This window comes from Puntigrus tetrazona, chromosome 5 (assembly GCF_018831695.1).
Source record: "Puntigrus tetrazona isolate hp1 chromosome 5, ASM1883169v1, whole genome shotgun sequence".
NCBI classification, from domain to species: domain Eukaryota; kingdom Metazoa; phylum Chordata; class Actinopteri; order Cypriniformes; family Cyprinidae; genus Puntigrus; species Puntigrus tetrazona.
Genome location: NC_056703.1, coordinates 24,541,319 through 24,557,592, shown reverse-complemented (window position 1 = coordinate 24,557,592; position 16,274 = coordinate 24,541,319). Strand labels below are relative to the sequence as shown.

The 16,274-nt window shown below is 37.4% G+C and overlaps 2 protein-coding genes across 2 annotated transcripts in view; one reads left to right on the top strand and one right to left on the bottom strand.

Moving 5' to 3' along the window:
• npr2 (natriuretic peptide receptor 2) overlaps window positions 1-11,445 on the top strand; it is a 38,988-nt gene extending 27,543 nt beyond the window's left edge. Inside the window, exons 16-22 of the mRNA XM_043238812.1 lie at window positions 4,356-4,502; window positions 5,099-5,222; window positions 7,666-7,734; window positions 8,115-8,289; window positions 8,750-8,848; window positions 10,155-10,246; window positions 10,957-11,445. Of these exons, the coding sequence (XP_043094747.1) occupies window positions 4,356-4,502; window positions 5,099-5,222; window positions 7,666-7,734; window positions 8,115-8,289; window positions 8,750-8,848; window positions 10,155-10,246; window positions 10,957-11,019 (769 nt within the window). The 3' untranslated portion in view covers window positions 11,020-11,445. The remainder of the gene's footprint in view (window positions 1-4,355; window positions 4,503-5,098; window positions 5,223-7,665; window positions 7,735-8,114; window positions 8,290-8,749; window positions 8,849-10,154; window positions 10,247-10,956) is intronic.
• spag8 (sperm associated antigen 8) lies at window positions 11,202-15,638 on the bottom strand. The gene is made up of 7 exons (XM_043238813.1): window positions 15,501-15,638; window positions 15,203-15,362; window positions 14,055-14,100; window positions 13,026-13,140; window positions 12,856-12,918; window positions 12,636-12,769; window positions 11,202-12,451 (listed from the first exon to the last, which is right to left on the bottom strand). Exons 1-6 carry the CDS (start codon window positions 15,567-15,569, stop codon window positions 12,641-12,643), a joined length of 582 nt encoding a protein of 193 aa, XP_043094748.1. The 5' UTR covers window positions 15,570-15,638; the 3' UTR covers window positions 11,202-12,451; window positions 12,636-12,640.
• Between the last annotated feature and the right edge of the window lie 636 nt (window positions 15,639-16,274).

Here is a 16,274-nt window from a genome sequence, read left to right as displayed (position 1 = left end):
TTAGGAGTTGCACTTATGCTTATGAGGTTAATCATTCTGAACAAGAGCTTCTGAACTGGTTCAGCACCTGCAGGGCCAAGATAGGTCTGAGCCCCCCTCCCTTCTTGAATACACCGAAGTAGGGGCTATAAAACCCTTTCTTCCTCTCGGATGGGGGTGGGGGTTGGGTGTGTTTGACTCTATCACATCCTTCACTAGAAAGGTTACAACTCTGAACAGCGGCATTCACAAACTTCGGCAGATGCCTTCCAAGTCGAAGGGCATAGACAAACCATACAAGGCACCGGGAAAGACTGAGAAACTGCAAATAAAAGTACATTAAACAGAACATAATTGTCACCAATGTTTACAATTTACGCACTGTTGCTATAATATTAATGGTGCAGGTTGTAGCGTTTTATTTGATATTGACGAAATTAACTAAAACTTTTTAAATTTTACAGATAAAAGGCCTCATTTGAAACTGCAAAGGGTCTACTTCTATTTGTGTGCAGTCAACGCTTTTCACAAAAATAAAACAACCTGCATTTCAGTGAATACTTGCATCACAGACATGATTATATATATATATATATATATATATATATATATATATATATATATATATATATATATATATATATATGTATGTAGACATTAAATGTCTATTTGCAGATGACTACACAAATATAAGTCTTGTTGAAAACAAAAATATTCTTTGATAAATTAATCCCTATGAAACCAACTCGAGGCCGGTTTTCCCCATTTGAGCTCTTTATCTCTAATGTGACCATCCTCACAAGCTATTCTTACAATAATCATCCATGTGAGATGTTTATGAAACCATAAACACACACACACACTACCACAACAAAGCAGAAATGAGAGGAATAATGTAAGCCAGAATTTACCTTAGAAGAAGAATGAGTGTGTCACGGCTTGAGCCAAAAATAATTTCTGATGAGTAAGGCATTTTATATTAACTGCGTTCCTATTGTGATGTAACATTTTACAAGTTAGACTTTTCCTAAGCTATAATTCCTATCTACATATATGAAATGAATTGAAACATGTAATTTCTTTGCATATAAATGCTAATAACACCAGGATGTTTTGTAATGTTCTATAAAATATAATATACAATATAAAAGTAAATGTGAATGTTTATACTATATCACTATGAATTTTAGAGTTTGAGAATTTTTATACCAAAGTTTGCTGTGAAATACTTTGTTCACGAATATGTGCAGATGTTTACAATATGCTTAACAATTATTTTTATTTCTCAGATATAAATTGTTTTTGTATTATATAATACAAATACACATCATACATCATGTAATACACATAAGTCTGTTTGTGTTCATTACGTGCTTTGTTTTAGTTATGTGTGGGCAACATTAGTGATTGCAAATGTAATAGTATAGTTGCTCCTGATGTCATGCTAGCAGATATTTGTTTGGTTTTTTTGGTGATCAGATACCTTGAAGACTTCACTGTTTTTCTCTGAGAGTGCTGTATCAACATCAGAGCCTGTGAAGCTGATCAACTACATTAGGCTGATATTCTACACGAATATGGTAAAATAAGCTCCATAAATACTGATGATGGGGCTTATTTTTCTTGAATCCATGGAAAGAAGCAACAAATACTTTGGAAATATCAGGTATTCACTTGTTTCAGGATGATCAGGATCTGTTGTCAACAATGACACAAAAGTGTGTGGCTGTTCAAATCTCTGTGTTTAGATCAGAGTGCTTAGTAATGTGTCTTTGACCTTAACTGTGTATATTTTGATTATACTGTGTTTTAATTAAATGTAAATAATGAACCGCTCATTATTGGAATCTCTTTACATTCTTTCTTACCTGCCTCACAGTCACATTAATGCCCCATTAGGAGAGAGTCCTTTACCTCTCAGGTGTGAAGTATTCATGGACATTGTCACTACTTGGAATATAGCCTTTCTAGCCTTTTTTCCCCTTGGAGTGGACATGCTACCCAGAGGTAATGTATCTCAGGGAAAATGGACACTACATCCTCAGATGGTTCAAATGATTAGGTATGTCTTTGCCTCAGGAGACAACCAGATATTTTTCCTGATTTAGTGCAGCTGTCTGCTGCAGATCAGTGGTTGACTGGTGTTCAGCATGAGGTTCTGGGTTTTTGTGACATGTCCCACATGCTAACTTTTTTTGCTGGAGTTGCTTGACAATGGGCATGCCCATATCCACACTCAAAGTTTATGTGGCAGCTGTCGCAATAAACAAATCTTTCAAAGCAATCAATTAGAAGAAACAACATAATTACATTTTTGAGGTTGAATCCTCGTTGTGCTCATATTAGGCCAACCTGGGACTTGCCCATAATAGGGCCCTACAGTGTCCTCACTTTGAGCCGCTCTACTCAGCCAAACTGCGGCCTTATTGGCGTTAACGTTGGTAAAGTGAAGGTGATTTGCAAGACACTTTCAGTCAGTGTTTCCTAACTTGAATTTGGGCCTAATGACTGTAGAGTTGTTCTCAAGCCAAGACATGGCTATGTACCTTAGGTGCGCTTAACTCCGTTCAAAGCACAGGTTATCACCCTTCTAGTACTCCCTGCTGCAGAAGCTGACCAGGGTCCCAATCCACTCTGCCCAGTAAGAACATTTAGAGTGTATGTTAGTGCTCTAGTCTGTTTAGACACTCAGAACAGCTCTTTGGAGGCTACACTAAAGGGATGCAAGTTACGAAGCAGAGACGTTCTTGCTGTATTGTAGATGCCACAGTCTTGGCTGATGCCTCAGTAGGCTTGCAGTGTGAGGGCCCACTCCTGGCCTCCACCTGGTTGAGGTCTAGAAGAATATCAATCAGTGAGATTTCAATGAGAGTCGCATCTACATTCGCCAAATTCTATAGCTTAGACGTCTCTACCCTGCAAGCACAGATTTTTGTCTGCTTAATTTACCTATTTCTTCCTAAGTGTGGGAAAGCTTACCTCTTGTGGTCCTTAGCCTATTAGTTTGGGTCTCATTAATCTTGGCTGCTCTGAGGCTGGGCTCACAGAACAGGCTTCATTCTGCATATGCTCATAGCATGGCATGATCGGATGCATTCCCCATATGCAGTCTTTGTGTTTTTGAGAAAAATTGGCTCATGCTTGGTTCATCCATTGTAGCAAACTACACACCAGCAGCACATGATTCAACCAGAATCGTCCACACTTCATCGAGTGCTGAGTTTTAAGCCTCTATATAAGTCGGCTCCAAGTGCCATTTCATCAGAATCTTACAATTTAAGCAACAGCCATATTTTTTCTGCTTATAGCACGGCAAGTGAAACCTCAAGCATATATACCTCAAGCATCTCCTCTACCCGAGGCATTACCCCATAGGGTTGGGTCAATAGATGCTACCATCATCCATCACCGATGGCTGAAAGACATCACAATCTTGAGCCTTACTAGATGGACTAGGACAGGAAGTCCTAAGTCTTATCATACATCAGCCTCCTCAGGAGAAGACAGACAAAGCATCGAGCCCTCCCTCTGGTAGAAAGAAACGATAGATCAGACTTCTGATCCCTGAGAGCGAGAACACTAATTCTGGTGTGTGAGGGCAAAGAAAGGGACAAGCCCATCCACTATATCCATTTGCAACTCCCATGACTGCAGTCGCCACTCTGTCACACAAAGTAAATCGCTGTTTGCCAGCTTTCTTGTTTTCTAACATTACACTTGATATGCTTTTTAGCTTCCTGATCTCTTTTCACCCCGCCCATGATGTCTCACCATTCCTTTGGACGGATTTTACCTGTGCTTCAGAGCTTGGTCAAAATGAGCAATATATTATTGCCGGTTATTATTAATGTGATTGATGCATTAACATTGCAATGTATTTATATTTTAAACTCACATTAATTGAATTATTAATATATCGATTTCTCCCATTTTCAATTTCCTAAGGTTAAGCTTAAAAAATTAGGCACTGAGATGCGTGGCTCATTAGATGAATGCAGCACTGCAGGTCTGTATGAATGTTCTTCATGTAGGAGTGAGCACTGACCTCTAAATAGAACAATATGATTCAGCAAACCACACACCAGCAGCACATCATTCAACCAGAATCGGCTACACTTCATCGTAAGTGCTGCATTTTGATTGCAGAACTGAAGACATGTTCCTGTTTTCAGAACATTCCCATGCTTTTTCGTTACCAATCACATGCTGCAATCTCTCCAGTTCATCTTGTTAAATTATTAATGGGTTACCAGTGATTTCACATGAATGCAATCTTCTACTGTAATCTGCCTGTTGTAATTGTAATCATACATATCTACTGCAATTACACATCATATGTGGAAACAGGTGTCTAAATTTTTTTCTTTTACCAACAGAGAGGGCAGCACCAGTATTCTGAATAACCTGCTGTCCAGAATGGAACAATATGCCAATAATCTGGAAAACCTGGTAGAGGAGCGAACGCAAGCCTACCTTGAAGAGAAGCGGAAAGCTGAAAATCTTCTTTACCAAATCCTTCCGCAGTAAGAAAAATGTGTTGTTTAATATTAGCTAAGCAGGTTCAAAACATTTCATTGAAGACTGAGGAAGAAATAGCTGTTAGTTCAAGAGTTCTTTTATTATTAGATAATTTATATAACTAGATAAAGCATATGACGCAACTTCTACCATATTTTCTCATCTAAAACTGGCTTACTGTTGTCCGAGTAACGTTTATTTTTTAATTCGTGAGAACTGTTAAATAACTTGTCAGATAACTAATAGACAACTTGGTTAATAGATAGTTTAGAGTCCTTAACTATCTATAAACCAAGCTCATTCATTCTTTAATTAAATGAATTTGCATACAAATTGATCTCATGATGATCTTGGGTCTTATTAGGAGAAAGCTGCTGTACAAAGCTCCCATGTTTCAATGTCATGTTTTGTTTTGATTTTGTTTTGTTTATACCTTTGTTTAGTTTTGAGATAAGGATTTATTAAATGAAATCATTTTCTGTTTTCATCTATGAATTGCTAATATAACTGATAGTTTGCTGCTGCATGTCTGCTATTGTGTTTGGACTCGTGTATGGAAAACAATTTAATGGTTCACATCATAACCTAATTCTTCTCACAGTTCAGTGGCGGAGCAGCTCAAGCGTGGGGAGACTGTACAGGCCGAAGCCTTTGACAATGTCACCATCTATTTCAGTGACATAGTGGGCTTCACATCAATGTCAGCTGAGAGTACACCATTACAGGTCTGCATATAAAATATCGAATTTGAAATTTTCAGGTTTAAGTTAGATTTTCAATACTTGATTTTCAATTTATCTTCAGTGCTAAATTAATAAAGAAAATGTATATTATATTAAACATTGTAATTTTATTTCTCTTCACTTAAACAAAAATGATAAATATAGTAAAACAAATATATGTTATAATGATATTCATCACCAACACATTTATTATAAACAGCAAGCCTAAAAAAAAAATGAATTGGATTGTGGAAGATCTGGCATGTTTCACTGGGAATGTTTACTCAGCAGAAGCAACTAAATGAATGATCGGTGCGCATATTTCATATTTTGTCTGATCTGTTTATCTGTGGTTGGAGTGAACATAACCATATATAGTATGCAACTATCCTACGATATTTTATGAGCGCTATGCATAATTTATTTTGCAGGCAACATATCTAAACGTCATAATATCAGAGAAACAGAGTGCAGCGTTCTTTTAAACTCCTTTTGAAGGTTTGCCCCAAGATGGTCATCGCTTCTCACTTGATGATCGTGTAATAATACATTTTGTGCAAGACATCCATAATGTTTTTTAATTATGGATGTCTTTGAGATTGCAATTTAATTTGCAGGTGTAAAGGCAGTTGTAATATCCCACATTTAATTAGGGGAAATTAACTTAATTTACTTAATTTCCCATATGCAATAAGATTCTGGATTCAGTGTGAGAAATGAGATTAGGGCCTGAAACATTCCCTTTTTACAACTGACTAAATTTACATTAAAAAACGTTTAAATTATTCTCATCTGAAGTCAAAGTTACTCTGAAATCAGACCACACAACTAAACTGAAGCGTCATGGTGTTTGGAGTACAATGCTGTTCACATATATAAATATAACATTCAGCAATGTTTCTGTGATTAGGCAACTTCATAATGAACTTTCATAACGCCTCCACGGTTAATATATGATATTTTCTGTTCTATGTACGCTCATATGTCTGTGTAAGGCCTCTTTCTGGGCAAACATCCAGGGATGGGATGAGGGAGAAAGTATTTTAATTTGAGGGAACCATTGGGAGTTCAAGCAGAAACACATCACAGCAGTCATTTCTAAGTTAAACTCCGTGAGACATGGCAGCTGCAGACACAATAGACTTTTATTATGCATTCTGTTTGAACAAATTCAATCGGGGGAGAGGGGTGGGGGGCACAGATGTAGAACTATTTCTGTCAGGTTTTCATCACAGCTAAAAAAGGTGGGGATAAAAAAGGATAAAATGCTTCTGGAATAAGAGGAAGCCTCATCTGAATACTCAAACTAATGAAATTTGAAGAACAGAGCAACACGTTTTGTATCTTTCAAAGAAATCCTCTATTCCTTAAATCCTCCAACACTTAGTACTTGGATTTTAATTATAGATAGCGGGTTAGTGGGGTTATTGTCAAGTGTATGGCCTTGAATATCTCAGCGTTTTCTGAGCATTCTTTTCTATAGTTTATTGGTTTAAAAACAAATGCATCAGCTCACCTTTGAAGCAACTGACAGGTGGCAAATCATTCCCCCGTACTATTTATAAGCTCTGTAGAACTATTCTAAGAATTTGACTGCTGTAATAAAAGCAAATGGTGGAAATACTTTAATAAAGATTTATATATGTACAGTTGTGCTCATAAGATTACACGATATGGAAAAAGGTAATTAATTTAAACTAAATAAGAGGGATCATGAAGATTGTATGTTATTGTTCTCCTGAATTAGCTATTTCTAATAACAGATGTCTATATATACTCCTCAAGACTAAATAATAAAACCAAACTCGTAAATAATTACCCCATTCAAAAGTTTACATACCCTTGAATCTTAATAATCTGTGTTGTTACCTGGATTATCCACGACTCTTTCCTGTTTTCCCCTGGTTTTCCAAAATGGTGGAAGCATTTACTGATGACTTTATTTTTCTCCATTCTGTATGGATGGGGTTTTGGTTCCTCTGGCTTGCTTTGTTGGGGACACTTAACTTCTAGTGATTATCGTTGAATTGATTACAGAGAGCCGTCTCTGCATTTAATAAGAAATTGTTCACTCTCGTCATTATACATCCCTGTCATTGTACTCTTCTACCTTATACTGTACAGTGCTTTGATGCAACCTGTGTTGTTAAAAGCGCTATATAAATAAAAATGATTGATTGATTGATGCTTGAGAAACCTTTGAACAGGATGAGGTGTACATTTTTCTTATTTAGTTTAAAGAATTTTTTCATTTGCTACATAAATAAATTTCCAAGAAGACAAAAAAATTATAATTTACATTGATCATTAAATTCAACTTTATTTACATTTTGCATATTCTATAAAGAGCACATAAATTAGTTTATTGATTTTTTTTGTTTGTTTTTTTTTACAATTGTTGTAAATTGCGGTTTTGTATGAAATGCTTTCCTGTCACTCTGTTCAGGTGGTGACGCTGCTGAATGATCTGTACACGTGCTTTGATGCCATTATTGATAATTTTGATGTATATAAGGTGAGCGTCTTTAACAAGCAGTGCATTCACTGCATTTTTCGTAAGTAAATGGGTAACACTTCACAGTAAGGTACATTCTTTAACACGAACTAAGAACGAGCAATACTTCTACGCCATTCAATAATTTCAGCATTTACTAATGCATTTTAAAACAAGTTTGGTTTTTTAACATTAGTTAATGCTCTGTGAACTAAATGAACAGACAGTGAACAACTATTTTTTATTAACGAACATTAATAATAAAGAGTATAATAAATGCAGTGTTTATTGAAAGAAATGACACCTTACTGTAGAGTGTTACCAAAAATGGTATTTCTAACATTTAGCAGCTTTTTTGAAGGCTTTTTAGAATTATGCAAAAAACGTCTTTCATTTTTCAGGTAGAGACAATCGGTGATGCATATATGGTGGTCTCGGGTCTGCCTGTGAGGAACGGGAAGCTACATGCACGTGAGGTAGCCAGCATGTCATTGGCTTTACTGGAACAGGTTAAAACCTTCAAAATCAGACATAGGCCCAACGATCAGCTACGGCTGCGAATAGGAATCCACACAGGTATTACCGTTTCGCAGATTGCATTAATACTGAAGTCTTTATTTATTAGTGTTGAGATAATCGTGGCAAGTGAAGGCCAAGTAATTACTGTGTATAACAAAAGCATGTGAATATTTGACCATTGAGAAAATGTTCAGAGGTGGCTGTCAACTTTGTCTCTTTGTTTGTGAGCAGCCAGAGTTTGTATGTAAGACTATTTGCATTAACATTTTCTGTTTCTGATTCTACTGCAGTATGTCTGTGTGTCTACTGTATAGAAGTAGATATGAAGTTAAAATACAAGGTGCTTATACAGTACACGTGTTCTTATTGCAGCCTCTTGCTTTTGTTCAGCTGATTTTCTAACCATGTCAGAAAGCATTAACATTGTGTATAAGCAGTTTCTGGATTCCAGCAGTGTATTAATTTCTGTCTCTGCATGTGTGTGTGTGTGTGTGTGTGTGTGTGTGTGTGTGAGCAGGCCCTGTATGTGCGGGTGTAGTGGGTCTTAAGATGCCCCGGTACTGTTTATTTGGAGATACTGTGAACACGGCATCCCGTATGGAGTCCACAGGGGAAGGTTCGTGGCTGATCTTTGTTCAGAATGCACAATGATTTTTTTTTTTCTCACACTATTATGACAATGCAACATCGAAATAATCCTTGTTTTGGGATTTCGATATATTGAAATACTATTAGCTTTTTTGTGCATGAAGGGAATGAATACTTTTGATCAAAAGAGACAGTAAAGACTTTTACATTTTTACAAAAAATAAAATAAGTCCCGTCGAAGGTTCTATTCGTTAAAAAGAATCCTGAAAAATATCAAGCAACACTAATTATAATAAGAAACGTTTCTTGAGCATCAGCATATTCAGAGCATACTGAAATAGAGGACAGTTGTTTTAGTTTCAAATAATTATTTACAACCTCACTGTTCGCATAAATGTAGCTTTGGTGAGCTTAAAACACTTTTTTCAAACAAGGGTATTGCATTTTGCTACAAGCTTTTGGACAGTAGTGTACATAAAAATAAATTGCAACGTAGTGCAATATTCGTTCAGCAAAACCTAGTGAGCTGCCTACCTAGACACCATTTTGGTGTGTTCTTGGCATGTAGATGACATGTCTATCAACAGAGATTCATTGTATTTAAGAAAGAGCAGTTATACAGGACCATTCTACAGCTCTGGTCTTCGGTGTCACACGTTGGTTAGTGCGTTGCTATAGAAGGTAGGTGTCTATGTGGACAGCTCACTAGGGTTTGGAACAATGCCGCTTGGTAGTGTTGTATACTTGTACTTTACGTAACAGCTGTGAATCATGAGACTTACAAGTATCGACTTACAGTACACTTCCTGAGGTGGGCTTTATTTATAATTCATTAATTACTGACAAGGAACCAGTATCCGATTTCCAGTTTGATTTATAATATGTGATAATATGTTTACCGCATGTTGGAGCTTAACGCACACTTAGCCTACTGAGGATTAGAAGCAGTATGTTGTCCCTCCTTTAGACAGTTGGTCATTTATTGCTTCATATGTGTATCGTGTCTGTAATTATAATTTTAAGGACTGTATTTCATTACTTTAATTATAATTACGTTCTTATGACCATCTTCTATCACGGTATGATCTCAATCACAGCTGTACATTTATATCAATTAGCTGGTCTTGTTTCGGTCTTCATTTACTCGCCCTCATTTCATTTTAAACTCATAAGGCTTTCTACTAATGAACAGCGAGGTTAGCCTTTAAAATGACAATGTTTTTTATGGAAATGAGCAGCTTTTACATTCTTTCAAATATGTAATTTTATGAGATGTTGAGTAAACGACGGCCATTTTCATCTTCCTATTTATGATGATCATTTCACCTCCACAGCTCTGAGGATACATGTGTCTTCAGCCACCAAAGAGGTGCTGGATGAGTTCGGCTATTTCGATCTCCAGCTGCGAGGAGACGTGGAAATGAAGGTATGAAGCTTAAATGATGCTTGCTTTCTCAAGTGACACACTTTACATAAATAATGAACGAATGACAAAAAGAATAACGACACAGTAACGTTTCTGAAAGCGCTTTAATTATTTTTGTGATTTTTTTGTCTTGTATACGGTTGTGACAGACTCCAAATAATCACCGCTGCACAGTTGCATTTTTCAACTTGCTAAATGGGTTAACGTAGTGATTATTTCTATTTTTGACGCTATGGATGTTGTGTGTTGTCAGAGATGTAAGCGTGTTTCTCTAATGTGTAGGGTCACGCATTGTGTGCAACACATTTCCTCTCCCTCTTCATGTTTTATCCATTTTCTTAACTGCTAAAGAAACTCTTTTAAGTTTCTTAAAAGTCCTCATCCGTACTCCGAACAATTCCGGCGCCTCTTTTAAGAGTTAAGATGCTTTTAAAGGATGCTTTCTTTTCTTTTCTTCATCTTAAAAGGAAACACTGTCACGAGGAGCAACTCTTGTTTTCATGAATTCGGAGCCTGGTCTTTATTACGGTCTTATAATGCTTAGATCACCATAGAGACCTGTCCGCTGTTTGTGTTTGCAGGATTCTTTATATTCTTTAGATTTTTCATTAACAAAGAGCATATAGCTCATTGTTGATTAGTCCCTCCAGCGAGCTGTCTGAGTGCTCATTGATGCAAGCTATTGATCGGTGCTGTTCCTCTCTTTTTAGGGTAAAGGCAAAATGAGAACGTATTGGCTTCTGGGAGAGAAGACAGATGTCTATGTTATCTGAGAGCACTGCTGATGACAGGAAGTCACCAGGATCAGAGCCACTTTCATAAATATATGTTTCATATATTTGTTCTGTGTCTGGCATGGAACAACCCATTATAAAACCTTTTGAGGGAGGTCAATTCAGGTATATTTCATACCTGCTTTAAAACTGCAAAAATTGTATAGTAGTGTTTTTTTTATTTTACGGATATGTTTTCTTGTGGTTACGTACATCTTTCCAGGTGAAAATCTTATTTTTTGTGCTTTCTATACTCAGATTTTTGGAGACTGGTGAAGTGTATTTGAAATTTTCTTAACACGTTTAAGTGCATTGAATGATGGTTATCAAAAATCAGATTGAAGTTTCATCAGAATGTAATATTTGTACATATGTATATCCAAGACATTGTAAAATATTTTGTTCAATAAACTGACATAAAAGCAGGTTCTTGTGTAGTCATTATTAGCTAAATCTCTTAAATATAGTCTCAACAGTTTCCCAATAGACCTTGCAACTTACTAGCACAATATAAAAAGAAAACTGCACACATTTTCCTCATCATAGTATTTTATCTCATAAAGATCATATATATATATAGAGAGAGAGAGAGAGAGCAATGGCTTAATCTAATTAATGACAGAAAGAGCTGCCAGCTGATGGACAACATTTCTATATTGTAAAGCATTAAATTTTACTTTCTATTTGAAACCATACACTGTCTGCCCGTTAAAGAACTCCCTGATCATTACTGCTCACTCAACAGTTTGGTGGTAAATAGGGATGACGTCGTAGTCTCATCATTAAGAATCCATTTGGCATCTGTGCCTTTAGTGGACTGTATCTCTGTGTGTGTGTGTGTGTGTGTGTGTGTGCGCGCACGCTCTCATGTTCACAGCTTCTTCTCGCCCCCATGATTCTTAATTACCGCCCACTAGCAGCTATGTCACACGCAGTCCTGTTGCCAAGAGGTCATCCTCCAAAGCTTTGCGCTGATATACTCAGTAACAAACATGCTTGGCCAGAGCTTTATGAAATATAATTGTAGCATTCAATTTATAATTATGGTTCATTACAACAAAAAAAAAAAAAAAAAAAAAAAAAAAACCACAAAAAACAATTGTTAGTTGCTTAACTAAAAGTCAAAATCACTATTTGATGGCTGCAAATTAAATTGTTTAGAAATTGAGCCGATTCAAAAACTTTCCGTTAAGTTCCTTGAGAAAACAAATTTAGTGAAAACAAGGGGAAACACTGAATTAATGAAGTCTAAAATTACTTGTTGCCATAGTTACCCGATGTTAATCCCTGCTGAAAGCATGAAAGAGGAATGCTCTGACTGACAGCACAGCTGTGTGAAAGTAAGCCATCCTCAACCAAAGAAACAGAGCACCGGCGAATGGTTAGAGCTCTCAACTTTCTGAGAGAAAAAGGCTGCAGTCTTCTCCTTTGGCTGCAAAGACGAGAACATGTATTTTATTAGAAAAGAATTCACACTAGTCACTTGCTCTTCTTCAAAACATCTGTGAAGTCAGAAAGTCATACTTGGCATGGAAAGCAATTACACGACTTTATTGTTAATTATAAACCCGACACAGACGCTGACACGAAAGAAGACCTAATGTTGACATTTTTACCTTCGTCACAAAGCGTCATTTTCTGATGGATACAGCACTCTATTGTCAAGCTGGTCTAGTTGTTCACCGATCGGTGTACTAAAAGCGGCATTTCTTTGAAACGGACGATTCTTGGTTTTAACTGCTGTCACGCCCTGTAAAAAGAAAACATTACTCATAAACCCATTCCAGTGCTGCAAGAAACAAACATCGACGGTATTTTTTAACAGTTGTTGCTGACCTGAATCTTCTGATAGTTATCACTCCAAAATGTGACGGCCTGCTCGGCTTTGTAATCGTGATCCTGAAAGAGACAAGCTGTTTAACGCCGAAAGGCACAGAAATGCACACACACAGCAGTGCCAACACAGACAACAAAACAACGAAAATATTCTATTTAGAGACACAGACCGTGGTCAGTTGTGCACGGACAGACTTAAAACCCTGCGCCTTGTAGTCTGCTTTGGACACAGAGCACAGCTCCGGGGCTGGAGGCTCTGCGTTCATCTCTGCATGTATCTGATCGCTGTAAAACAGAATACAATGTTATTTTAAAAAGCGGCGTGGTTGGTTTATACTTGTAATTCAGTTAAGGAGTTCTAATACACGGGCCGACACACGTAGCCAAGGAGCAAACAAACCGCTGCAATCTTCGCATCAGACCCGAAAGGTTTCAAAAACGGATCCAGTTATCGATTTTAGACGTTTAATAAAGCTCATCTGCTTGAAAGTGCCTTTAAGTATTGCGAAATACACAGTCACCGTGATGTGTGGAGATGATGAATTAATGACTCGTGATTAAGTGAATCAGAAAGAGTCTCTCTGAATCGACAGATGGTGGAAACGAAACAGATTGGAATATATGTATGCACGTCTGTCTAACATTTATTCACTGTGACAGCAATCTGACAGAGGAAGAGCCAGCTCAGCTTTAATGGGTTACTATTACATAAAAGCAAGAAAAGAGTTATGATGCTAAAAATAAGATTCAATAGAGCTACATAAATAAAGTAGTATTCATGTTTATATGGATATAAGTCTTAGTGTAGCTAAGTGTAGCTAAAACGGTTTAATGTGCTTTTGGTGTTTTTCAGAGAGTCTTTGTCTATGGGTATGAGGTACTGTCTCACTCTCTCTCTCTTTCTCCGTCTCTCTTTTCATTTAAAAACAATATTGCAACCACTGGATTTGCGCAGCCGTGGTCTGAGACTTGTTGTCAAGGTTATGTTCAAAAATGGATTACAATGCTGCATGATAAATACGTTGAACTATGAATCTAACCATGACACAAACATCCTTACATCACTCCTCTCCCACCGTTTCCTCTTCTGACACATGAAACAAGATATGTGGGAGGATCGTAAAATGTCATTCGTGTTTTACACACAATGAGGCCTTCAAACATTAAACTTTACAGTTGATGTTTGTTTATTTAGCTACCTTATTCTTTTGATGAGGTCATTTTCCAAAAGTTCAGCCCGGCTTCCTAAAACGAAAACAACAGTGAAGTTTATTAATAAGATTTACGCGGCAGAAAGAACAGAGGGCTTTTATTTGAAAGAACCTCTGTGGAGGACTATGAACGCTGAAGAACGACAAGGAATTTTAATAATTAATAAAACAAATGATGCAAAGTCATTTTTGATCCCTAGGTTGGCCGACATCACCGGCGCCATTCTTTTCGGTGCAGTTTTGTATTTTTATTTTTAAGACTAACGGTTATAGAGTCAGACCTGTAACCCAAAGGTCGCGGGTTCGAGTCCCAGGTCTGGCAGGGATTGTAGGTGGGAAGAGTGGATGTCTTCCCGGTGTGTGTGTGTGTGTGTGTGTGTGTGTGTGTGTACACTGTGTGTGTGTGTGCACTTTGGATGGGTTAAATCAGGGCTGCTAACTCTCAGGCATTCAGCGTGAGACTCACTTGACACAATTCTAATGCTTTCACGCCACACATCCATTTTCTCACACAGAAAAACTCAATTCAATATTCAAATTCAATATTTATTTTCTGTTGTGTTTGTGGTGACGAAACAAGCAAACAGCTCCAGACAGCTCTCCTCAACGCCAGAACGATTTAGATGGCCAGTCAAATCAAAAAAGCTTTACTGTTCCAGCGAGACGCCACAGCATTATTTTTAACACTGAAAGAGTGTGAGATTGAGTAGGAAAACATTTAGCATCTTAGCAAACATTTATCGCTTTTTTTCAACAGAAATGTTAAAATAACCAACAGTAATATTCTTTAATGCAAACTACTAGAAGACTAGGGAGTGATTCACCTCATTCGTAAACGAATGTGACATAAACAAATTGTTTTGTGTATTTTGAAATAAAATATTTTTAGGAATAGTTCAAATTTTTCTAATTCTCAAGTCCAGGTAAGTAACTAATATGCTGCGTGCCCCATCATGTAGAAACAAGTTAGCATTATCAGAGTTATTTGTATTGCAGTAATTGCATTTGTATATTACCTTCGTGGATTGTGCACACCTTTCGTGTCTTTAAAACATTTAAAACATGTTCTGCCGATCGCTAATGTTTATTTATGAATTCATGCACTTTTGCGTACTAGCTGTATCATTTCAACCTACCTTTCTGTCGCACCCCGGGGTTTTTAGGAGAGATAAAAGCAGCTTTGAACGTGCTGATCCGCTGAGCTTTAGCAGTCACGTCCACGGTAAGAATCCCCGTGTGTCCGTGCTTATGAACACGTGATCTAGGCCCGGTCCTGTCCAGCAATGCAGTAGCCCTCTGAAACGCGTGAGAAATGTAGCACGTGGTTGCAAAGGTGTGAGAAGATATAAGCGTTCATAGTGGAACTATAAGCATACCGTGATCTCAAGCAAACCTTTGCTGAACATCGGCCTAAACATGTTGCGTGAAACGTACCTCCTCAACCCAGTTCCCCTGTAAACACCTTCCGCCAGGATTATTTTCCTCATCAAGCTCTGAAGTCATTGCGCTTACTTAAATAGTAAAAAAAGAACGGTTCTGCTCGTCGATGTGGTTTTGCTTACACCTCTCTACTCTCCACAGCGTCTGACAGCTCACCATGGCAACGTCAACAAAGTCGACCTCCATTGGACAATCGAAAAAAAACGTCTTTCTTTTTTTCTTTGTGTGCAATTAGGATACATATAAGGTTATACATGTATATATAGTTTTAATAGACATCGCAAAAGGGAGAAATTATGCTTCACTATAAACCTTCGCCAAGTAGCATGAACAAATAAACCTGAAACAGAGCAGTTGCATTAGGACACGGTCAACTGGATCATTCTCCCCTTGTACTTTAAACTGTAACATTTGTCTATCCTCATCTGCGCTCAATAATCTGTCTCTACGTGCTACATCTGTATGAGACATGAAATCATAGGCGTATGGTAGATCAGTTTTCACATCACTCAGTGGGATGTCACCAGGCATTTCCCCAAAAGATGGATAGGACTTGCATCCAGGAATCTGGAAAAGATTTGGAGAAAGCTGAACTGGTGCATTCTGTTAAGTCGTTTTCAGACAGTAACTTAATGTCGTACACTGTGCTGAACGTATTAGTACTTTCTCTGAACTCGTCCCCAAAACCACAAGCCAGTGGGCTCCAGACTGTTGAACTGAGGTTAGAATAGTGACCAAAGTCTCATGCTTACTGGAGAAATAAGAAAA

Excerpts from the sequence above, each read along its gene's own strand:
- spag8 (XM_043238813.1), bottom strand. The coding sequence starts at position 15,569 with ATGACTTCAGAGCTTGATGAGGAAAATAATCCTGGCGGAAGGTGTTTA. Across the intron at positions 15,363-15,500 it reads AGGGGAACTGGGTTGAGGAG|AGGGCTACTGCATTGCTGGA; the intron begins GTACGTTTCACG and ends CACGCGTTTCAG. Across the intron at positions 12,919-13,025 it reads TCCGTGCACAACTGACCACG|GATCACGATTACAAAGCCGA; the intron begins GTCTGTGTCTCT and ends TGTCTCTTTCAG.